Source organism: Aphis gossypii, chromosome 2 (assembly GCF_020184175.1).
Source record: "Aphis gossypii isolate Hap1 chromosome 2, ASM2018417v2, whole genome shotgun sequence".
Classification (NCBI taxonomy): Eukaryota; Metazoa; Arthropoda; class Insecta; order Hemiptera; family Aphididae; genus Aphis; species Aphis gossypii.
In genome coordinates this window covers 74,406,398-74,432,657 of record NC_065531.1, presented here as the reverse complement: position 1 = coordinate 74,432,657, position 26,260 = coordinate 74,406,398, and the positions used below count along the sequence as shown (strand labels likewise).

Below are 26,260 nucleotides of genomic sequence, written 5' to 3'. Positions count from 1 at the left end.
CGAATTAAAAACGTAATTTATTTGCTGACACTCGTTGAAGGCTGTGGAATCGTCCGATTATTGCCACATGCGCAAGTGTATACATACGACCGCAATGACGGCGAAACGGTTAATGTTTATTAATATATATATAAATCCATACCGAAGGAAATTGTACCAAAGTTCATCAACCGACATTTTGATATTATTATAGCTACGCGTAGAAATACGATAAACTAGTATTATATATTATACTTAATATAACTTATTATAATCATTAACCGCCGAAATTTAAATAGTTTAAGTATAAACTCGTGCAAAAATATATAATATTATGATGTATGGCGGGTTTGTTTTCATTTCGAGTTCTACCGCGGCTATATAGCGCGATAATAATATGTGGTAATAATTATTACTTATTATTTCTAGTTGATGGATATTATAATGCACGCGCCATAATAATACGTTACACGTCGATCAACTGTCATCTCAAAACGCATTGTATTTATAATTTTATTAAACATACAGCGAGCATCCCGTTCACTGTATTTATCCATAAGATTATATGTATATACAGTGATTTAAAATCAACTGAAGATATTTCTGAGACGGATTAACGATCTTAACTGAAGTGCACCAAAAACTTTGTTTGGAAACTTTATCGGCCTTAACGACGGAATATAATTAGTCTCCCCGCCTCAACTGTCGTCATCTTTGTGTATAATAGTTTCTTGTTTTATTTTATAATCTTACGGAATTAAAAACAAACAAATCATTTCACGACAGACTCCAGTCACTTCAAAATTATATATTATTCAATTAAATGATAAAATATTCATTTTCAAGTAACGTCAACGAATGCGAAGAGTAATTAAATTTTCCAGCTGAAGCGTATCGAAATCACATGCTCCAAATACAAATATCGTGGTTATGATATACAATAATAATAATATGCTAAAATATTACTGTAGTATGTACGCTCTATTATGTTGCGAAAGGTGCTGTTATTTGTAGTATATAGTCATATAGGTAGGTGGTATACATAAACCGATAAGCCTGCCACGACCATGCGAACAGTTATGCAAATATTTAAGTCCTAAACTATGTTTAATGTTTACGATTATTTGGAACCCGTAATTTATAAATTTGCATATTTGATTGGAATAATCGATAATCGCAAATATGCCTAGGCGAAATTGCACTCGATTTAATTTGGTATAAAATACGCCACTGAATGAAGCTCGCGTTGAATATTTTTACATAATTAATTACTTTATAGAAACATATTTCTATAAACACATCAAATGCGTATTTAGCGTGTGTATAATACCAGCGTATCTACCTATACTCAATAATAGCAGCGAGTTTTTGCGTAATTAATGCCACGCTTTTAATAATATTTCGACAAAGCAATCCGCCGACTGTTGTTAAAGCAATTATGTACTTCCTGGGAAACTATATTATCATTAAATCATGTATACGGCGTGTCTTCTATGAGGTCTTGAGTATAAAAACATTATAATTGTCTGATTTGAGCTACACAATGACTATAATACCAGCAAAATATGGAAGTTTGCAAGTTGTTATTTTTTTCTTGAAATTCAATTTCAACACTAATACTGCAAACAACCACATAATGTATAATAGTTTCATAATATACAAACGTAAGCTATTCCGTTTCACATAAATCTTGAGCTTGTATTATTCTCACGCGTACATACAGAGTAGAATATATAATGTGTATAACGTGAAAATAATAACACATTAACTGAAAAGACAACAATCGATAACTTGCAGATTTATATGAATGAGAAATAATTAATTATTTATTTAATGATAAAACATACTAAAAAATAAAAATTAAAACGTTAATAAAATGTCTAGCAAAGAGCTAGACAACACTAATATTCTGCAGTTTATAAATTTAAATTTAAACTACGTGTGTTTACTTAAAATTTTTATAAAAACATATTTTAAAATTTTCACATTAATTATTGAAGGGATGTATAAAAAAAATGAATAATTCTTATACAAACTACTTTTTAGTATTATAAATCTTTAGATCGTTTGATGAAAAATAAGAAACACTATTATTATTAATGCTATAAATTATGTATTGTATACGCATTTTGTTTTCCCAGCGATTATCACGGTCTATAATCGCGCGTACTCTCGTACTCTTTATGTCTGTATACATACAAATATATATATTTACAATATACGATGTATGTATAAGACCTATACTGGCCGATGAGGCGGCTACGAGGAATAAAACATTTCATGAATTCGTTGACGATTTATACGTGTCCATATTCGATGACCTTTTGTGTGTTTTGTATTTGTTTTTATTTAAACATTGTTCGAGTCGTTTTATTTTTTTTTTCATTTTTCGGCGGTATAGAATCGGAGAAGACCGTAAATTATAATATTTCCGAAGCCGGTTTTTCATCACCGCCACTGCAGCCGCCGCCATTTGTGTGATCTCTAACGAGCTCTCCCCGTGGATTCGGGTTTTACGCACAGGGAGACACTTGTTTCCACTCGTTTTGCTCGCTTATTTTTATTTATTTTTTCCTATACGGCTTCAATGAACTGCTGCAGGTAAACCAATACACACGAGATTTTGGAGAGTGCCTCGGTATACGTCGTCTTGTTTGTACAGTTGAAAAGGTTTTCGGACCGTAAATATGTAAATATTGGCGGTAAGCACAACACGCACACAACGGAATTCAGCTGCTGAGCGTATATCTCAGGTGAGTTTCAAATTACCATCATTTCTTGTGAACGGAGAAGAAGAACGAGATCGACAAGAAATCGTTCACGGATAAGAGAAAAAACTGCTGTCATCGTTCATTCGGTATATTTTTTCACGCACGCGTACGGAATCTTCCCCGAATAATTAGTATTCATATTTTTTTTCTTATATTAAACGGTGTTCGGTGTCCTGTACATATTTATATCTTGGAAAAATCGTCTTTCTTGTTACGTAGCCACGTAAGTAATATTATTGTGTCCGCAGAATAACAATTACAATTTAAAACAAAAATCGGAGTATAAACGGTTGTATAATACTGACAGGGTCATATATAATGATAAATTCTTGTGACTATACGGTAATATTTCGTCGTCTTCTCCGATTGGAATGCGCGGCGCCGATGATGACAAGTCGGGAACGGATACCTTGATCGACGTGCGAGTTTTTTCATCGCGTGGACCGCATCATCGTCGTCATCATAGTAAAAATAATGATAATAACGTTATGCTGACGCGAGTGTAAGAAAAAAAAATAAAAATGACATCCTTTTTTCGGGTCTTTGTTCCCGAGCGGTTCGGCCCGAACAAAACACATCCCGCGCCCATAAGACCTGCGGGCTATATAACAGCTATATACCTAGACAGTGTACTAGTGTACATAATACTTCTCTCCATATGTAACTAACACTGCTGATATATATTTTAATTAAATGTCATGGATCCACACACACACACCTATACATACGCACACACATACTCACGCAGACACATAAACCCGTCTCTGTCGGCTATCCATAATTATACCTGTCAAAGATATTGTATCAACTGATAGCTAAATTAAAAATCCGTTCGTCGGTTATATATTTTTTCTCGTTGCCTCTCTTCCCCCCCCCAACCAGCCATGACCACTCCCCCGCCGCCCCCGGACGTCCGCGTGCATATTATAACAAACGTGACGTGCAGATGTATTACACGTACATCTATACGGCTATAGAACATAATACATGTATTATTGGGTGTACATATTATTACCTATGTAATACGTTTAGATCCGACGCCGCCATCGTTGCAGCGTTCCGGGGGAACGTGATATTTTCGCCCATGACGGTGATAAGAACCCATTCATTACGATCGTTTCCGAACCGTCATTATCCAATCCAGGAGCGGGTCCGGTTTGGAACGCGACGGAGGAAAAAAATAATAATAACCGTAAGGACGTATTACACTAGCAGTACCTATGTATATATAATATGTTGCGCGCGGACCACGCGTATATATAATAATATGGAGTTACACCTCTTTCCGGCGGCTCTGATTGTAACAACTCATTTTGTCGTCGGTGTTAAACGTCTGCTGAGCATAACATACACAAATCATAAGCTCCTTTGGGCTGTGTCGGCGTACATTATATATACATATATATATATATATATATATAATATATAAACGTATAACGCCATTCTGGTTTTCGGCAAACAAAAAAATTACACAGCAGACGCGATATTATATAGATACATAATATAAGTATATATTATATATATATACCGCGGGAAACGTGTTAAAAGTGACGTGATTAATGTTTTCCTCTCTTGCTCACCTCATCCTCGTTCGGTGTGTGTGTGTGTACCCGAGTGCTCGCACCCTGTAATCGGGAGCGGGACCAGAGATATATATTATAGTGGTCTGGTTTTTATGCCAAAATCCAGGTTTTCTGCATGATTCTCGCCGAGTCGTTAACTATAAAATATACTAAAATAACTATATAATAACGCAGTCCGATATTCCCAAACGTCCGGATTCATGTGCTATGTTCGTGTACATACACCTATAAAGCATTAGAGTTTGGACGTATGACTTGGTCCCGGTTTTGTTCTGATGTCGAGCGATTCCCAGAAACGAAAAACCCACCGTAGCCAAACTGTCTCAAACACGTAAATGTTAAGTGTATGCGCGTGTATATTATATAATATATAATATATCTGCAGCTAACGGCTATAATGTACGCCGATAGAACTGAAAATTCAAATTAAATCGCAACTGTATGTAATATATGTACGGGTATTAATATATTATGGGTACTTATAATAATAATAATAATAACTGCTGTTGGCAGCTATATCAAAAGTCGCATATTTTATTTAATGCAAATGAAAACGAGAATTTATTCAAATACCCGACGAAATTGAGATATAAAAACGAAAACCTAGTCGTTATTTCAAATAAAATAAACATTAAATTCGAATTACTTAAACGAGGTGTTTCTTGTGTTTCCACATAATCGATATTAATGGACAGAGGTCGAGCACATAATATGCATGTATATATTATATATTATATAATATTATATTATACTGCTATTCGCGCTGTACACATTTTCAACCATATAATATATCTACGAAATTTCATTGATTTCAAAGTTTTTAAACGTGGGCCACATTGCAGCCTTTATTATATTATAATAAACGCTATAGGTGTACATATTATCTATATACGTGTTATTATGTATAGTTAAATCTATTATATCGTTGTAATCTATTCTCGGATATACATGTTTCTAACGCATCCGTCGAAGTATAATCTATAATAATAATACGAGAACAAGTTTATGGTAGTTGAATACAAATTACTTGGACACAACTTCTGCAGGTAGTCGAATATATATTATATATGTATACAGAGAAAGAGATAGATGCTTAGATCGTCGTCGACATCCGAAATGTTTTCGTTTCGAAAATTTGTACGCGAGTGGGTTTGACCAGTGTATGTTTATTTTTTCAACACGAAAATTTAATTATTTCGTTTGCGCCGTTGTCGTGTGGGCCGAGACGTAAAAGTCTGCGGCGTGCTGCAAACGATATAATGCCCTGACGTATACGCATATAATATATAACAATATAACATGTATATTTTATAATAATATACACTATTACATTTTAACGAGATACCGATCGCTGGACGGTCCGAAAAACATATATAGGATTTACTCATTGTCGTGTTAGCAAATTTGCCACCCCGAAGCAAATTTTATAGTAGGTACCTTCTTATAGATACCTATCAAGTAAAAATTAAGTACACCTATAGATTATTTTTTTATTCAATCGTACAGAGATTATCGAGAAAAATCATTGTAGAAACATATTATCGTTATTCGTTATACCTATGTATTAGACATTCGACTATATGTCAATGTAGTAAATAATCATAAATTCATAAGTATACATAATAATATACAAATCGTGTAATGAATAATTTAAGTTTGTATACACTACACACATTAGTTGCTTGTTACTACGAATTTACCTAATATATTAGGTGTTATTATTATTATTATTATTACATTATTATGGTGTGTATTAGTGATTCGTATGGGAATAGCTTTCAGCGGAATACCTCCCGTTGTCCTGTCGGTCGTACATTCGTATGTCTCTATGGACGTATACGTAATAATATCGTGTTGGTTGCAATCAATGTTCTGCAGTCAGGACTCTCTCTGCGGCAGTATATTATATGCGTACGATATACATGCTCTCCGTATACATGTACTGTCTATTATATATATATGTACTACACTTTGACGTCGACTAGAAAGTCATTAGGACGGTGATTTGTTGCCGTTTTAATGGCACGTGTCGATGGAATGCAAAATCGCCCAAGCCGCGAACGATATCACGTGTATATATATATATATGCGTATACGCACAAAAGCACCGTTGAATGAAACCATTAGTTTAGTATAACTCTATATAATATACATGTATGTGTGAGTTGTACGTTTAAGCACAGCCACCACTACTGCAGTTAATCTAATATAAATGTGTGTGTGCACGAAGGCACGCAAAGAGCTCGCTAAATCGCTTTTGTGCATTGTGTTTCGACGATGTATTATTATAGTGTACGAAAATGTATCGATAAAATTACACTCAAGCTAAAATTTATAATTTCAATTTCAATTTTTTTGTATTTTTATTTTTGTTTACAATAGTGTGATTTCGCCTAGTAGGTAAATCATTTATGTATTATTCATATATTATAAATAACCAATAGATACTGTCGTATCACTTTTCCATAAGCTCGATTACCGATATTTTAATTTTTTATATTTATCAAAGAATACACAATCTATAATTACTTATTAACTTTTACAATATAAGAGTAGGTAGGTACATACCTACAATATAAACATGAGATTTTCACATGGCTTAAAAGATTTTAATTGGAGAAACCATTAAATGAACACTTAATTTTACTTTAAATATTCATATAGGTAAAAAGTACATTATAAATATATATATTAATAATAATTAATGATATATAACGATCGATTTACAAATGGAAGGAACATGATAAAAAAATTTTAAGCCTACTAAAATTAGGAAGTTTTAATAAGTATGTACATACCAAAATATATAACGTATATAATCAAAACATTATTCGAGTTTAAGTATCACAACTCAACATTAGTAATATTATGATCGAAATCTTAAAATATTAAAGCAAGAATTAAGATTATATATGTTATAGAGTAAAATGTAATCATTGCCGTAACTCATAATAATATTAATGTATAGGTAATATATGTTTATTATAATATCATACTTTGTTGAGAACGATGTAACCAAATTCCAAAAAAAAAAAATTATATTACACATTTACACGTCTAATTAGCCGTTTTAACAGCCGTTGACTTTGGTGCGGAAATGTTATTATTATCGTCTAAAAATATCCAAATAGATCAGTACTCCACTTAAGATCACGTCGAGTCGTCGAGAGGGCAAACATAATGAAAACTTTGGTGATACGAGCCAATTGTCATCGTTTAATTTATCGGAATTGGATTGCGGCCAACGAGCAATTTCCTGTTGGGCGTATATCCCTTAAACGTATATTTCTGTACGGCTAGGCCCGGCTGAAAACTATTTCAGATGCGCACGTCGGCGGCAGCGGCGAGAGAGATGCATACAACGGAGGCAGAGAAAAATAAAAGTAGATAAATAAATAAAACATTCGTGATTTGGACGTCGTCGTTAAAGAGGAGGTGCTCGGTCAGGCCGCAGAGACGACAGCACGAACGCGGGGCGTATAATGCGCGGAACGCAAGGCAAAAACTTACTACATTATTTCGATTGCAATCGGACGCGTGAAAACGAAAATCATTACCGAACGACAGTGCAGTGTGCACTCGAACCATCGCCCGTCGGTGTACGAAGTGTTAGAGTGTGAGGGGAGAGGAGAGTCTCGGTCGGTGGTCATATAATGGCGGGAGGAAGGGGGGTACCTATGATAAACAATTTATAAGTATATATTATATTATTATATTATATATTTATATACACAGCAGACTCGGTTAAAACAAAACAAAAGAACGTTAAAATAATACAATGAGCGACACAATGGCCGTTTAAAACACTCACCGTTGTCAGTGCCGTCTAGAGGTTGTAGGGCCCATGTGCACAGGTCGCAAGTGGTCAGGCCGTCCGGATAAGGGGGCTCCAGGAACGGTGGACGGGGAGGCGGCGGGGGAAACTTCCACAGGTCCTCCTCGGTCCACCACTGATAATCGTCTTCTTCCTACATGCGCACAAAATACCAAAAAACAAAAGGTCAATTTATCATGATTTAAAAACAACGAAAAATTTAAGCGCGCGCACGCTGCAGCAGTGTATATATAGTCCCATTGTTTGTGTTTAACACGTTGCGGTTTCGTGTTTATCGTTTTGTTTTATTTTTTTTTTCTCCTTTTTAGCCTACGCACTTATGCTAAGTCGGCGGATCTCGCGGACATGCACAAGCAGATATATTATACATTTATGTAAGTAATATATATAGGTGTATATAATATAGTAATGTAGTAGGTATATATACACAGAACTCGGAGAGACCCCGGAGGGCACGTATAAATCGTCAAAATGACTATTTAGTAAACGAGCGACGCAATTCTTATTAAATAATAGTATATAATGCAAGCGGCGGCATTTAAATCGCCGTCATTCTATCGTAGGTATACTGCAACATGATATATATGCCGTATACCAGCGCGATAGTGCGAAACGCTGCACCTTCTCCATCTTTGCTTGCTGATGCGCAGTGCACGCAGTATAAACATTAATATAATATAATATGAAAATATATTATACATAAATTATATAGGTATTAGGTACATACTGCTGTAGGACGTTGTTCATAATAACCTATCATATAATAAGTCAATTTTCGTGAAACGACTCGACGGAAAATTCGACGTGTATGCAATACCGCTAATACCCTAGGTATAACATGACCATATATCAAACCGACGTATAGATATATTATTATGTCCTTCAAACGATAATTCACGTGCATCGTACCTATATCTACCACAGATTGTATTGTGATTCGAGGTCGAAATTGTCGATCTTGACGTGCATTTCCAATGACATTCGATTAGATTTTACAAAAAACTATACCCATTTCAATCAAAAATACCTATAATTATACTCTATACCAGAGGTTCCCAAACTTTTTATTGTACAACCCATTTTGGGAATTATTTAAAATTTGGCGACCCACACTATAATAATTATAATTATAAATTATTATTGTAGTGCGATTATTATGTTATTATAGTACATAAAAATATACGAAACTGAATGTTTACTCAACGATTGTAACGTCAAACTCCAGTATATAAATAACAATATAACATAGATTGTATAATATAATACTATAATATATACATAATTATATAAACGTACAATGTCCAATGCAAGATCGTTTAAAATCACAACACATTATATATATGACTTAATACGATTTACAATTTAGGGGTTAATAGTGTCAAAAATAAAGCATTATTTAAATAAAAATATGCGTTCCTTACAACAACCAGTGCGAGACAATTTACGTCTACATCAACAAACTTAATAAAAGCATATTATTATAAACGGGAATACTCTCTTACTATATATAATATATATATATATATATATATATATGTGGCTTTAAATACGTCTTGCTATACGGATCTCATTAAAAACATTAGAGCAAACACCGAGACATTTTTAATCAATTTTGACGGTTTTGTTAATTTATTACTATTATATAAACATAGCAGGTATATATATACACACATTATATATGTGTATTAAAACGCATTATGTTTTAAACACATATAATTATATAGACTATATATACCATGCTGTGTATTATTTTTGCGTCTTTAATATCGCATTACTTAACAGTGCTTCCACAGAGTATATATACCTATTACACAACACAATGAACGTCGGGTTAAAATCCGACCTCATTTTAATACGTTGCGGATGGATAGCGGGTGTGCGCGTACACATTAATTCATTAATAGAAGCAAACGAAAAAAAAACAAAATGGCGGTAAACGTACGAACGCGAACAAACGTTTCGATAAAACATTATTATATTATAACATTAATATGTACGACGAGGTGCCCCGGGCTAACTCAATGTCCGCGGCCATTCGCACGTGTTCACGCGAATTATTGGGTTAGGTACTTAGGTGAGTATATACTTACACATTATATAACTGTATACTCAATACTGTCTGTACTTATACAAACTATTCATCAAGGTTTGAACGCACGCGACTATATCCGTTTGGGATAAAACAGATTTTTGGGATGTATATGGTATAATATTATATTGGTACAGCATTTTTTCAAAGATTAAATATTAAACGACCTACAACGATACCTTTCTATAAACGATGATTATGATTGTGTTAAAGAATATTCAATACATAAACCAATCACACCAATTTTATTGTTGCCGGTATCTGTTACCAAGGTAAATATAATAATTTGGTAGTCTTTACAACTGTTTGATTTTACTTAATTATGATTTATAAGTATATGTAAATAATTTAGTTTAGTCATCGAAAAAATAGAAACTGCAATACTGCATCACTGATAAAATTCTGTCCTGTCAGCGTATTTCAGTTAGTTCATACAAATCAGATTTCGTACATTTGAAATAATCACAATGGTTTAGTTTTTATTATTCTTGACAAGCTCTTAATTAATATTACCTAATTATTAAAATCTACAATGAGCAATCCCTAGCAGCGATTTTATTTTTAGTTCACTTCGCCGTATAGTAGGTATACTTACGTCTTACCAAATACCCATAAATATATTATACTCGTAAATAGAACTGTATGGTACGCCGGTGTTAAGATGATATGTGGAGATGAGGTAAGGGGAGAAAATATACGATATCGAAATACGTATCGAAACGCTATGACGTATAAGGATTATATGGTATTATTATTACATCGGCGGTGGGAAGAAATTATCCGGTAAAGATGGAGGATATAATATACATTGCCACAACATCAACAACAACTACGACGGTAATAATAATAATATTATGATCGCCGCAAGTACCTATATAGATAATAATGGCCGCACGTTGTAATACATAGGTATAAGATACATTTTTGAAACCAGTACGTTATACATAGGTATATATATAAATAAGTACGCACAAACGTCGTGCACGGATAATGCCTTTAATTGAGGGTAAGACACGATGAGAAGACCGTAAAAAAGAGAGCGCCGCGACCGCAACTATGGGGGAAAGGGCCAGCTGCTGCAGTGTACGATGTAATATAGGACTGCAGAGAGCTCGACGTATAGTACACACGCATAGATGCACCATATACCTTATATTATTATATTTAACGTGTTTGTGTGCGAGCGGGAAACGCGACGTTGCGGTCCATGTCACGCAAAGAAAATGCTTGTTTCAAGTATGTATTATGGGTACCTCATATCTATTGTATACACATATAATATAACATGTAAGCCGGTACCAATTTCTATAAATGCCGGTAGCGTTTTCTGCGGCGGCGGCTCTCGTAAAGACCCCGACAAGTATATAATATAATATACACGATAACAGTATACTGTTCGGGGTTACGCTTCCGTAAACACTCTCGGCGGGTATCGACGTGCATCTCTCTTGCATGTACATATTATTGTATGATTTGGTATTCACGGTGTACAATATAATATATTATATATAGGTACTATGTAACTTGCAGTGTATGTAATATTTATACATTATTTTATTATATATTATATATTGTGCGCGGCGGAGCGCGTACCGTGGGGTATAAACACTGCGCACCAAACAAGTAATTATGCCGCCGCCGCAGCCGCAGTTCCTCACAATTTATATTGTGTTTGTGTAATCAACCCGATAAAAACGGATTTTCGGTGCGCGCTTCGCGGTCTGATGGTTTTTTAATGTCTTCATCGTTCCTCGATCCCCCGCCCCTCACCAGTCGGTGGAGCGGGCGGACGACCGGAGGCGGCCTTTTGTTTGGAAGTATAATATATATACTTACACGCGTAAAAAAAAATAAATAAAAACAAAATACATATACATAGTATCTTAAGCCACCTTCACCCTCCCCCAAACGGTCAGCGTTCGGGAGGAGTGTATATATATATATATGTATATACGTACACACGCACACGCCCGCGCGCGTTATACACAGGGAGGGGGAGGGGGAGATCATGCTCTCGCGCGGTTATATTAAACGAGAAAATTGGTGTTACAACGTTGAAAGGAACACGTAGGTATATAGCAATCTCAATAGACCGGCGGCGGGGCCATTCCACCACGAATTGTTGCAGCTGCACTAGAGGAGAAGAAGAACACAGAGTATCGGTTCGGCCCCAAACCACCTCTACAATATTATATTATATATTATATATATACGGTACGCCCGAGATACGATATATTCTTCTTGTATACAGTCACGATTCGGCGCGCGGTAATGTCATCATTAACTTCGTCGGTCCAGTGGTTCCCCTCAAGCATCATCTCACCGCGATAATATTATATAGTCGTCTCCGTCATCGTATGATGCCATGATATGCCATACAACATTTACCGACAGACATCATGTATTTATATTATAATACAGGTATATATTATTGTTACATAATATTATTAATATGGGTGTACCTCTATATAGTGAAGTCTTTACGAACATGATAATTTGGTGACGTATTCAAGTCACTGAGCACAGTGCACACACGAACTGCACAGACGCGCGCACACCGACGTATAACGGACCAATTAACCGCCGTCCAACGTGTATAACATGTAAGCATGTATATGTAAGTATATTATACGTATATAATGTATACACTCGTCACGCCGCCGGAGTCATGGGATGAGAGATCCGCCAATTAAAGAAGGTTTTTTTTTCAAACAATAATAAATTAAACGAGAGATAATAAAACGCGATTGCGCGAGCCAACGACTATATCGTATATAATATATACACAATACATAATATATGTATGGTGTACATATAATACCCGAGGAGTAAAAACAACCTACAAGGCGTGTACGCGGTTGAGGAAATTTCGTGAGATATATACCTTTCGTGTTACTATTATTTCGTTCAATAAATCACTTGTAATAGAGCTCGCAATCGAAGTACATACACACACACGCGCGGGCGCGCGCGCGCGCGTACATAAGGCGCAATCAGTGGGCACCAAAGCACAAATATAGTGATTTATTCGACCGGTCATACCAGTGATAGAAAAAAATTAAATTATATATATAGTTGAAAAAAACAAAATACAAGTCGTGTAGGCCATATTTTCCTGTGAACATTATTATATATACGTGCACTGTCACGCGACCTTGTTTCGCGGTCCTAACCGATTCTTTCCCGTTCTTCAACAAACAACGTACCTAAGTATGTGTGTGTGAGCTCCGGACGGTTTCAGAAGAAAAGAAGAAAAAACAAGTTCGATAATTTATATTGCTTGTAACCGGTGCACAGTGGGTTGGGAAAAAATGTTTAAAAAAAATAAAATATTTGTATTTTTTATCAATTTTTTTATTATTATTATTATATTACTAACTGAAATTATTCCTATATATTAGTTATAATAATCATATATATTATATATACATAGGTACTATTATACATGGAGGTATCTTTAAATTAGATTTCGATAAATATTCAGCAGGTAAATTATCATACATGACAGATTTATCGTCAAACCTTTATCACTATTAGTTTATATATACTGTAGTAGTGCAATATAAAATGTACCGAATTTAACGACTCCGAGCAAATTCAAATCCAACGACTCCATCAATAATATAATAATAATAAAAAAACAGTCTATCCAAATGTGGGTAGTTTAATGGATTTATTCGAACCCAGTTTGATAATAATTAGATCGGGACTAGGTAGGTATAATAAAATATCAAACAATTCGCTTTGAAGTAAAACGTACGAGTATAATATAGAGTAGGTACCTATAAATATTAAATTTATTTATTTTTATACTTATAATACCTATGTGAATAATATGTTATAGCAAATAAGAAAAATGTGAATAGCCGAAAGCGCATCGAAAAAAATGTTATAAAACACAATCGTATAATAATTATTGCTTTAATCGTATAGGTAAAATCTATCTGTTTAGCCAGACGCCATATAATGGGTAGGTACCTATAGTATAATATAATATAATTAAATTGTTTTTATTATTTTTCACTTACCATAAATATGAGCGTCCATGTGTCGCGCGATAACAAACTATTATAGTGTCTTAAACCGGAAAACTTTTTCAAAAACGACACGACGAACAACAACATCGGCGACAGAATAGAATTTATATGTACGTATAAGCAATAAATGTAAAGGGCGACCGCAGCGGAGGCGGCACAGTTACGTCTTGTCTCGGCGATCGCCAGTCGGCTACTGCAGATTCGATGCTAGGTGTAGAGGTATATATAGTATGTATATAATATATATATATTGTATACAATAAAATATAAATATGTTATACACGTGTATATTATGTTCATTGTGTGAGAGAAGAGCGATTGCCGTTTGCGGTCCACGCTTCGGGGTGGTTAAGAAGTGAAACAAGACAAAAGGAACGCGTCTGCGGAGGACCTGGTCGTCTCTTTTTTCTCTTCAACTCTATCGTCGTGGAATAAATCGGTATACACGAAAGCGTAAAAATAATGTCAGAAACTGTGCTGCGGTGAACGATTTCGGTCAATAAAACCGCGGTACATCGGTTATATTCGGACAATGCGGCGGCGTAATCCGATTTACGACGGGGTTGACCCAAGAGGGTAGGCTACCCCCGAAGAAAAAAATCGTCGTCGTCGCTGTGCCATACAGCAGCAGCCTCCGCACATTGTGCGCACCGGCGTGTGTATAATATACCTATACTATATATATAAATGTCCAATGGCCATAATATATATAATATAATAATATAATATGTGCTGCGTGTACCCATCAAAAGACGCCCTGTCGTGACGATCGTCGGCGACAACCGTTCTCGCATTTATAATACATATATATATACTATAATATACGTACATAGTGGCACACAATGAACCCCTCTCGACGATCACCACTGCAGACGGTCGACGACGACGACATATTATAGGTATTATATATATTACCAAAAGGAACACGGTGTATACACGCCTTGTCGTTAAACGTGTACACGCCAAGACCACGCGCGCACATCCTCTTCACGCGCGGCATTGTGCACCGTCGTCATCGCTATATCATACGCACGCGGTATACGGCAGCAGCATATAATATATACGTTATGTTATAATATAATATAATACACGGCGAGCAGCAGGAAACGTATGCGCATATAGATATTACAATTTAGTTGTCCCACGCGAAGGTACACGATAATAATAATATCCACCCCGTATACGTTATATACATGATGTATACGACACACCTCACCGTGCACCCCCGACGATCAAACGTAGATATTCACAGTTGCGTGATTTTTCATAATCGTTTTGCGAACGACGTGTTCGTAAAGTATATGGTAGTCGCGCCGCCATCGCGCTATAAAGGTGTGCGCCGCCTTCGTGCATATAGGTGTTATACGCGACGCGGGTATTATATAGGTACCTACACCAACAATATAAATTACATACATAGGTACGGCGATATAGACGAAAAATAATTTCAAATTCGTCGGTACATAACGCGTATAATTTAGTCGGTACGCGTAATAATAATAATATTTTAATCCGTGCGGTTAGAATTTTTTTTTATTTAATTCTTATTATACCACCTCAGTGCAGTAATACGCGCGTCGTAAAATACAAGATAATATATCTTGTGGAAATTGACTGCGGCATGCCGAACAACTCAATTATAATAAACACACTCTCGCTCGGGAAGAAAAAAAATGTATCCTTATAATGGTTAACAACATATTTTATTTTCTTCGCGTATATCTAACACCTGCTGTTCACCCCCGTAGTTATAATATACGCAGTCGGCAGCAATCGTTATAATATTATTATATTTTTCTCTCTTTTGATTCGGTGTCTGCTGCTGTCGCTGCAATTATATATGTATATACATTGCGACGACGCCGCCGACGGTAATTTCAACTAAAATCTCATAAGTCATAACTTATACACTGTTTAATATCGTACGAGTAATAATTCAAATAAGAAATAATACGAAAACTTTACTGCTAAAGTACCATACGATCACGCACGTGTGATGCCCAAAAATCGAAAGGCCAAACCCCCAAATGAAAGTGTTTGACTCCCCAGTGAAGCGCCTAGGTATATAGTAATAAATAATAACATTTTTTTTTTTTTAATAATCCAATCAACGCCAGACTGATGGGTTTATCGCTGTAAGTATACAGGATGTAAATTGTTATGGGTATCGTGTTTAGAAGCATTTAACATTTTTTTCAAACACGGTTAAACCATTGAACTACGCGGTTTAATTATACATCGACGATAATAACGATGGCTAAACAAGACATGTTACGTATATAACAATGTAAATTATGACATCACCTGTCTCCCCAAATTCGCGGTAAACGTTGAAGACCGGGAATACAGTATTACATTATTATTTACCCACACGCCGTAACTCAGCTCCAAAAGTGTTATTAACGTAGGTACAAGAATATTATTATATTATTATAATGGTTGTATTGGTTTCGACATTTATCCAGTTACCTGTGAATAAATAGCAAAGACAACAAATTATTATTCGAAATTTGTTGAAAACCGTCAAAATACTGGTTTGTTGCGCGTGAATAATAATCAATTGGTGTTTATTACCGTGGTACAAATATTATTATGAATTATTATAATCTACTCGCTCTTTGAAAGATGACATATTTTATTAGATTTGTTTTCCCCAGACGCTGTATGTAATTTACGTTTTGGGCACAACTCCAAGCCGACCGAAATTCATTCATTATTTCAATTAAAATAAATCTATGTGAACAGACACGGGTCAGGGGTATATAAATTAAAGAAATATCTCAAATTTTATTTCGGCCGTCGTCGTTTTTCAACGCCTATAATACCGATTATACATATATATATATATATATATATATACACTATACAATAATATAATATAATATGTTATAAATGTTATAATGCACAAAGTAATGTAGGTACAATATATTATTATGATTATACAATATTGCGTTATATACACAATCAGTGACCGTTATAGTGGTAATATAGAATCTTTATACATAAGGTAAACCTGTATAATATAGTGGCGCAGCAAACGAAGATCGGAAAACGAGCTTTATCGCGAACACAATATGTTTTGGAATCTGAATCGAGTAAAGGCGGGTCTTTATATATAGAACGGCGAGTAGTATATTGTATAAGTACATGAAATATACGTGTGAGGCGGAGATGCAACGATAATTATTATTATATTTATATATCACAACGCGCAGACAAAAGACAATTTGTGCGCAAGTAGATCGTGTGCAGTGCGCGCGTAACTCGGGTCGCCGGACAAAAATCGAGAAAGCCTGTTAACAACAGTGTCACGAGCTATGCGGCGGCGGATTATTTTAATCCCCTCGTTTTGGCCGCCCAGACGCGACACGCGGGCGTTCACATCTATCTCCTCTTTCTTTACATACAATACGTTTTTATCTATTATAATACGACGCACTGTCCGCGTCTCTATGTATAGTCTGTCTCTCTCCATCTCAATATCTCCTTGGCCGCCCCTCTGGTTGACTCTTGGCAAACCGCTTCGATCATTTATGTCTTTATATATAATATGTATTACTATATGTATATACGCTGCAGTATACGCTTCGGCATGCGGTCGACGCGGTTTAATTAGCGAATGCAAATTTCCGGATTCCTCAGACAGCCCAGAAATAGAAGAGTGCAGCTGCAGTATTGTATAGTATATACGCGTGTATGTACATGTATAGATATATTAATATATTAAATAGTTGTCGTATATCGATGACGACGGGTGCCGCCGCCGGAAAGTGAACTCGACTAATTAACCGGCGAAATCTCATCTATCTCTCATTGTGTGCCCGAAAAGGACATCGCGACAGAGCCCGTTGGCGGCGGCGGTGTCCGGCCGGTTTGTGTACATTTTTTTTCTCTGTAAGAGTATAATAAATCCAAAAACAAAAAAAAAAAGACCTTTCGGCATATAATAATTGTAACGACGGCGACGCATTCGTATACACGCTCCATCGCCGTTTTTTTCCATTCCTATTATTTTCGTCTGTTGCCTTCCACCTGCAGTGTTTGATCAACAGCACCAGTCAGTAATAATTAGTTTGGCGTATTAGTAGTCTTAAGGTATATACGTGCGTATTATTCATTAAATAGTCACAATTTGTACGTATAACGTACAATATATACTTATATAAATTAACTTATCGCGCGCGACATCTTCGGTTCCGATTGGCGAGGACAATTATTATTATTACTCGTTCCCCTCAGACAACGCCGCGTCTATACACACCGTATGTGGTAAATATACAACAATAAGTTAAGTGTTTCAATTAAAAACACCACGTCGCGTGCAACACACGCACTTACTTATTCCACGCAGAACGATTGCCGATTATATTTAAAGGTGCAACAATGCACATATATTATTATAATATATTAAAACCGTCGATGTGTAATATAATATAATATGTTTAACACTTATATTTATTGTTGTTGTTGTACTCACAGGTACATTGAGAGATAACCCAAATGTCGGATGGGATCGTATTCCTATAGGTACACATAATAATAATATAATAATGATCGGGCGTGCGCTCTCGATGAGCGCTGATGAAGACATCACTCGGCGGCGGCGGCTGCTGCGATGGCGATGGCGGCGGCAGCCGCGGCGGCGGTCTACTGCCTGTCGAAGGTCGGCCTGTTCGCCTCCCAGGTGGCATTCCTAGTACCGCAGTCGCCGCGACGTACTGCAGGGTGCCGGCAGCGCTAAACCACCGACGTTATTGTTCCTCTATAATATTATGTGTATATATTTTGTCCGCGGTCCAATTTACGACCGACTTCGCTTTGTACAGGTAGGTGCAATAACTGTAACACTATTGCGGAGTTTTCGGCAGTACCCTGCATCATCGTCCCAAAGAAAATTACAGCAGATGTATATAATATATTATTATAATAAATATAAAAAAAAAAACCGCAATAGTATCTCTTGTGATTATAATGACAAATAAACGTGTTTCCGAGATGTCTACATCTCATATGCTTATTATATATATTATATAATATAATATAGGCTGTATGCTTGCAATCAACTTCATCTATATCGTAGTATAGGTAACACCTGACGCGGTCCAATAACGAGTTTCCACTTGATTATTCCGTTTCTTTTCATTCCACCCCGCTCCCCACGTGTACAAATTATCAGGTCCGAATGATCCGATATAACTTCAAAATAACTGTATGTATAATTAATAGACATGCGTATTGTGCATATTCACTTCAGTGGTGTAATCACGAATGAAGGGGAGGTCCGACGGGAAATCTCGTGTACATTTATTTATATTGATTATTTTAACAATATATTATCATTATCTGAGAAAACTTAAATATTTTTTATGTATTTTTTTTTCATAACTATTAGTTATTGCAAGACAAAATATTCATAAATCACGTTAATATAGAACTACCAAATTTCAAATAGAGTGCAATTATAATTTCAAGAGTTTTCTCGTTACCGCGCCAACTCTAGTATCATTACCTACTGTTATAAATTCCTATATTTGATTCTAAAATATTCACTACATGAAACAATTATTCTAAATCCAAGAAAATAAAGTATTATGATGACAGTATTATTTTTTATAATAGTTTTCTCTCGAAGTTAATACAGTTTAAACTATAAAGTATTCTTATATTATTATTTTTATATGTTTACTTTATTTATACCATTATCCTTGTGACAAGACGATATTGACCTCCACTTAACTTAGCTCTAATTAAGCCATTGCAATACTCGAGACGTACCTATACTACCGTATATCATTATTCATTAAATTAAAAAAAGTGAAACAATTCGACGAAGCCTTTGATACTGAAGAATACAAAGTAGGTACTACGACGAGTGCCCTATATATTATTATAATAGCTTTCCGGGATCAGTTTTATTTTGTTTATTAAGTTAACTCGTTATTTATATTTACTATAATTTTGCCGACTACAAGCATCTAGGTAAAATTCATCGTAATATTATACCAGTATTATTATAAAACCTATAATATATTATATGAATTGTATACTATTGTTCAGTGGTGTTGCCTGCGCAGTGTTTATTGTTTGATGTGATTTGTTACGCCACGCTACTATAATACTTGAAGCAACGTCCGAAAGTTTGTCGTAAATTATACTCTATGACGAATTTAAAATAAAATAACGATCAAATTATACTTGACATTCGCAAAAATTGCTCGAGGAATGCATCCCACGAGACTGTTTATTTTAAATAGAACCTGGTTAGTTCTACATGTTATTCTGTATCACCGTTGGCACTTTGAAACTTTTGTCAAACATTTCACATTTTGTACAAAAGTTAATTATAACTGTATAATTGTGCAACCGAGAAAACTCAATAGCTCGGAGTCATAAATTTCCACTTTAACGTCTTCACTGTTTTTTTCCTATTCTTTAGCTAATACTCCTTCGTTTGACCAGTCTCCGCTGCAGACAGTGGACTTAGGACGTCGCCGGTAAATTTATTACTGTTTATGCCCGATTCGAGTGCTTCCTGTTCCATAGCTCTTAGAGTTTAAAAAGTCTATACGGTGATACTGCAGATTTGATCTATCGACCACAAAGAGACGTCCAATAAACTACTTTTATATATAGCAGTGTTTTTATACATATATATATATATGTATGTACAGTAATGTCGATATAATATAATGCTATATAGGTACAGCATGGTAAACAAGTAAAATGTATTGCTTAGTCGCTAAATCTTCACCAGGCGTACCAATCGCTGATGACACGTTGTTTTAACCGGATAACACATGATAAATTGATGTGTATAAATGTATAATATAGGTACTTTCTGTGCACCGATATGGCAATATATGTATTTATACATAGGCATGATATGGTATACGTATATACAGTAACGAGGTGTATTTTTCTTACAAGTATCGCGTATATTATTATTAGCGAATGGTTCCCAAGAATAGAACAGAGTAAAAAACAATAAAGTATATTCATATGAGGAATCGAACAGAATAATCACCGAGAACGCGACAATGTAGGATACATAAACATGTAGACACGTCATAATAATATAATCGTCCTTTAAGGGTTTAAATTCTGTACGTAAAACGTGAAAATTTCCAATTCCGATACACACTCGTGACTCATATGCTCCTACAATATTGCAAATAGATCACACGCGAGCCGTTATTCACCGTAATGCCGGCCGCATCATGGTGCACCGGCCGTATTTGTATACAATATACATATACGATCGAACAATATGTTCAAAAACCGACGACAATAAATAAACAAATACGTAACAACTGGTATTAAAACGCCTATAATATAATATTATAATAGTATCCCGCTTTTGGTATAAGACGTATACTTTGAGATTCTTCTCGGGTGGAAACGATTCGACTGGAACGCGCGACTCTCGCATACCTATACGTTACACTCGCACAATGCGAACACAATTCGTACATATAAATCACGCTGACATATATGTATATATATATATATTAATAATACATTATTTCTCTTTGCGTGCCACAGAAACGGTACTCGCGTGTTCGATTGGTACCTACGCGTGTATTATATACCTCATCCAGCATCCATGTATAATATACGACGGCGCGCATTGTCGTCGGATCACCTGCGCAACGCTGTACGACAATAATATATAACATTATATTATTTTATATTCATTCGGACACGGTGCATAATGTACGAAGAGAACACTACCTAGTATGTTACAGCAATAATCGCTATTATATATATTACATTATTATTCGACAACCGACGAATAGAAAAATAATAATATGATGTATCATCGAGACCGACACGTCTTCATTTTCTGTCCGGCGGCCCATGGACCAAACACTTCTCGGTACATACACCGACGCGGCAGAGTATGTACATAATATTATAATATTACACTATGGTCGGAATATTAATAATGATGATAATAATAATAATGTACAAACGGCGGCAGACGGGAGCTCTCTAGTGTGTGCGCGCGCGCGCCTGCACAAAAGAAGAGTGTCGTGTCACGAGATTATGGTAATATTATGTGTTGAAAACCCAACGACGACGACTGCCAGTGCATATAGGTACATATATATATAAGTATACGTGTACACCGGGTCGCGTTATTAGTGGCCGGACATGTTCGTTATAATATTACCACGAGTGTGATATAACCGACAAAAACGGACGGAAATATGTCGACGCGCTTAAACTATGTATATTATATTATTATGGTAAGTATACGAAGAAGACGTGTCGCCCTTACTACCTTATTATGTAATATATTATTCGAAATACGGTTTTTTTCTTTTCCGTGATTAATTAGTTGCCGGGGGAGGGTTTTATACGTATATGTATATTATATATGTGTCACGTGTGAATGATGTCTTAATTAACAGGTCGTGTCTCGCGCCGATCCGGTCACGCGGCACGCGGGGGGCGCAAAACATGGACGTCTATATGACTGCGCCCCCGTTGTCGGTCAAAAAATAAATAACGTTTCGTGTATGTATATACGACAAGCATTGTGTCCCGCGCGTGTATAATAGGTATACATATTGTATATAACAATATATATAGGTGTACTACATATCTACCACGAGTGTTATTATAATTATTTGTACTACAAAATGGAACACCGCCGACCATTAAATTATCCCGCGGAGACTTGAACGCTCCCCCTGCGCACAACTTGGGCATCACGGCGGAGTATATGGGTTGTAAATACTATAATACAACGAAAAATATAAACTCACGTTAATAGATATTCACATATATAGGAATTTTTTTCTATTAAATCGTCCAAAATTTGAATATTGATAAATAATAATAAATAATATAAGTATAAGTTATTATAGGTATTAGGTGATTTCTGCAATTTATAATATTATAAAATATATAATTACGACAACCATTATGTGGCCATGGACATAATATAATGTCTACTACGCGGTTTTATATTTTCCTATATACTTCCCAATGCTGGTTCTATTATATACATTATATATATATATATATACATTATACATGTCAGAATAACGAGACGAAACAACAACACCGAATATAATACTAACAAAAATCGACTGAGAAATGCACGCCACAGCATAGTGCACGCGTTTGAAACATCGCGTACGTATCACAATAATAATAATAATAAAGTAATCCGTCTAGTGTGTATATAAATTATATGAGAACGCGCAGCTCATTGGCTCGTTGGCCTCGCGCGTAAGATTGTGTGATGCGCGCCACAAGTGTATACTTATTATACCTATACGTTATAGTTGTATTACTGTAGTACACATGCTTTGGAATAAACGAAGAACTGTTGCCATACCTATAATAATAATAATAAAATACTACATATTATATACTATGTATGGTATAATATTTGTAGTGTATACCGCATATGTATCTACACACGATTTACCTGCGGGTCATAACGGCAGGAAATTTTGTTATGTCGGACAAAAGAAATAACACACATAGGTACACACTACACACACTCGATTGAGACCCTCGTCGGTATTATTATTATTATTATAACGTTGTATATTACTATATTATGTGCCCGACCATTGCCTTCGCCGCCGCGGTTGTTTGATATCGATTGGGATAAAACGTCGGATCGCTATAATTCCCCCAAGTGATGTGCGACCCCGTCGTCGTCGTGGCGTCACGTCCCCACTCGAGTGATGTGCATCATGGTAAACACACAACGCACTCGGGAATCGCGATTTTGAATTATGCTCAGCCAAAACGTTTACAGCAGTCGAGTATATGGTACCATGCACAGGGTGATCCGTTTAACTTGTTACACTTGAAAATTGTTCTTTTTTATTAGTATTTATAAAACTGTTTATTTTCACTATTTTTTCAGTGTTATTATTTTTTTTTTTTTTTAATTGTATACAAACTATATTTTAAATTTTATAACCGAAACCATAGCACTAAAAAAAAAAAAAATCATTTATTAATAATTACCTTAGTACTAAGTTTATAATCGAATTGAATAAAATAAAAAACAGCATCACCATCTGAAAACTTCGCAGTTATATTAAAATCCACTCTTCATAAAAATATTTATTATTATTATTAAATCAAACCTTTAAATAATGTAGTATTATATTTCTGATTATAAAATTTAAAAAAATTAATTGGTTTAAAAAAACTAAAATAGTGCCTACAGTGTTATAATTATTTTAAGAATTCTTACTATATAAAACCATTGTTTTCGAAAATACTAAATTTGACTTGAAAATTTAGTGTAGCCAAAGTTAAATGGATCACTCTGTAAGTATATACATACAATGTAATATATTTAAATATAAGTATATATATATATTATATACGCGTGATACTGCGGTCGAGTTTAAACGAGGGGAGGTTACATAAATACACACTCGTCGGAACCTAAGGCGAATTTTGTTACAAACGCAAACACACTGCAGGTTTTTGTTCATAAAGTGGTCTCATATAAAAAGTATGTGTTAGTATACATCAATATCCGCTGCGAGAAACTTGATCACTTATTACATAGGAATTTTAGAAGATATTTAAAACCATCTCGCTCTTTTTTTAACAGCATTAAAAATATACGTAATTTAATATAATATTATTTATATACGTAATAAATATATTATATTATACGTCGATCGATGCTTGGATTTAAAGTTACCGTCTTAAATGGTGTATTCAAAGAAAATATCTAATTATAAGTTGAACTAAATATGTATTTGAAAATTAAAAATTGTTGAAGACAATTTGATTTGTATATAATATGTATACCTACAGTGTTTTAGTAATTATTATAATGAGAGAAAAATAATACACCCGTCTAGAATTTCTTTAGGCACACTTGTCCGACGTCTGCATAATATAATAATATAACGAAAAACAAACTCTCCGTAGATTATCCTATTCTTCTACTAGTTCTACTATACGATAACAATGTAATTATTATAATGGTAAAGGTTTTTTTATTAGTTATTTTTTTTTTTTTTTGTGCCAATCATCCTAGTGACACTTATCATTGTATGGTTGGCCATCATATACAAGTAACCAAGTATATATGAATTACAATAGACTATTTTTTTGTTATCATTAACGTTAACAATATATAAATAATATTTATTAAATATACATAACGTATATGGTTAAAATATTAAAACCTTAGGATATAAATTTGAAAAAACAAATATAATATTTTTAACCATGAATTAACACTTCGGACCGGGGTCATGTCCCCTATGGTTCTGGTCCTTTCAACAGATATCGAATGAATGAGTTCGAAAAATCAAAATCAAGGTTTTACTACTACAAAATAAGTACAATATACGAAGTATTCAAGAAAAATTTCCATTAGGATACCGTCGATAAATATAACCTACGTGAATAGAATATATTTTTATTACATATTTGTATATTATTTTAATTAATAAAATATTTATTAGAAACATCCCTTACTGGAAAATACAATATCTTTCCAATTACTTTTTTGCCAAGTTAATTTTGAGATATACCTATTACGTTGTATAAAAAAAAAAAACTGAAAAATTGTTAAATGTACCTTTGTAGTATACATCTATGAGAAATAGAAATATAAATAATTACAAAAAAAAAAAAGTATGTCAACGATTATTCTGAAAAGATTTCTGGACATGCAGACATTCTTTGATTGGTGGGTGGATGGGTGGGTTTCTGACTGTTTTAATTTAACTATCCTAAGTGAATCAGTATTGTAAAGAGATTAGCCATGACAATTGACAGTATTTACAGGCCGTTGTCTCAAAATAATCCCCCGCCACGTATCACTATACTATAGCCCATAGTATTATATATAATGCACATATAAGGTTAGGTATTTGATTAATCCCTATTTTGAGCGATTGTAGTGTCATACTACTGCAGGTTAAACTCACTCAATAGAACGAAGATATTATTACATGATTAAT

At 34.7% G+C, this 26,260-nt stretch overlaps 1 protein-coding gene across 2 annotated transcripts in view; it reads right to left on the bottom strand.

The window, feature by feature from the left end:
- The window catches only part of LOC114121141 (uncharacterized), a 66,489-nt gene that overhangs the window by 20,999 nt on the left and 19,230 nt on the right, over positions 1 to 26,260 (bottom strand). Inside the window, exons 1-2 of one of the 2 annotated variants that reach the window (XM_050199066.1) lie at positions 14,286 to 14,491; positions 8,145 to 8,301 (exon numbers count right to left, since the gene is read on the bottom strand). In XM_050199066.1, the coding sequence (XP_050055023.1) occupies positions 8,145 to 8,301; positions 14,286 to 14,381 (253 nt within the window). In that variant the 5' untranslated portion in view covers positions 14,382 to 14,491. Of the gene's footprint in view, positions 1 to 8,144; positions 8,302 to 14,285; positions 14,492 to 26,260 lie in introns of those variants that run through there. The other variant, XM_050199068.1, reaches the window with a different exon arrangement.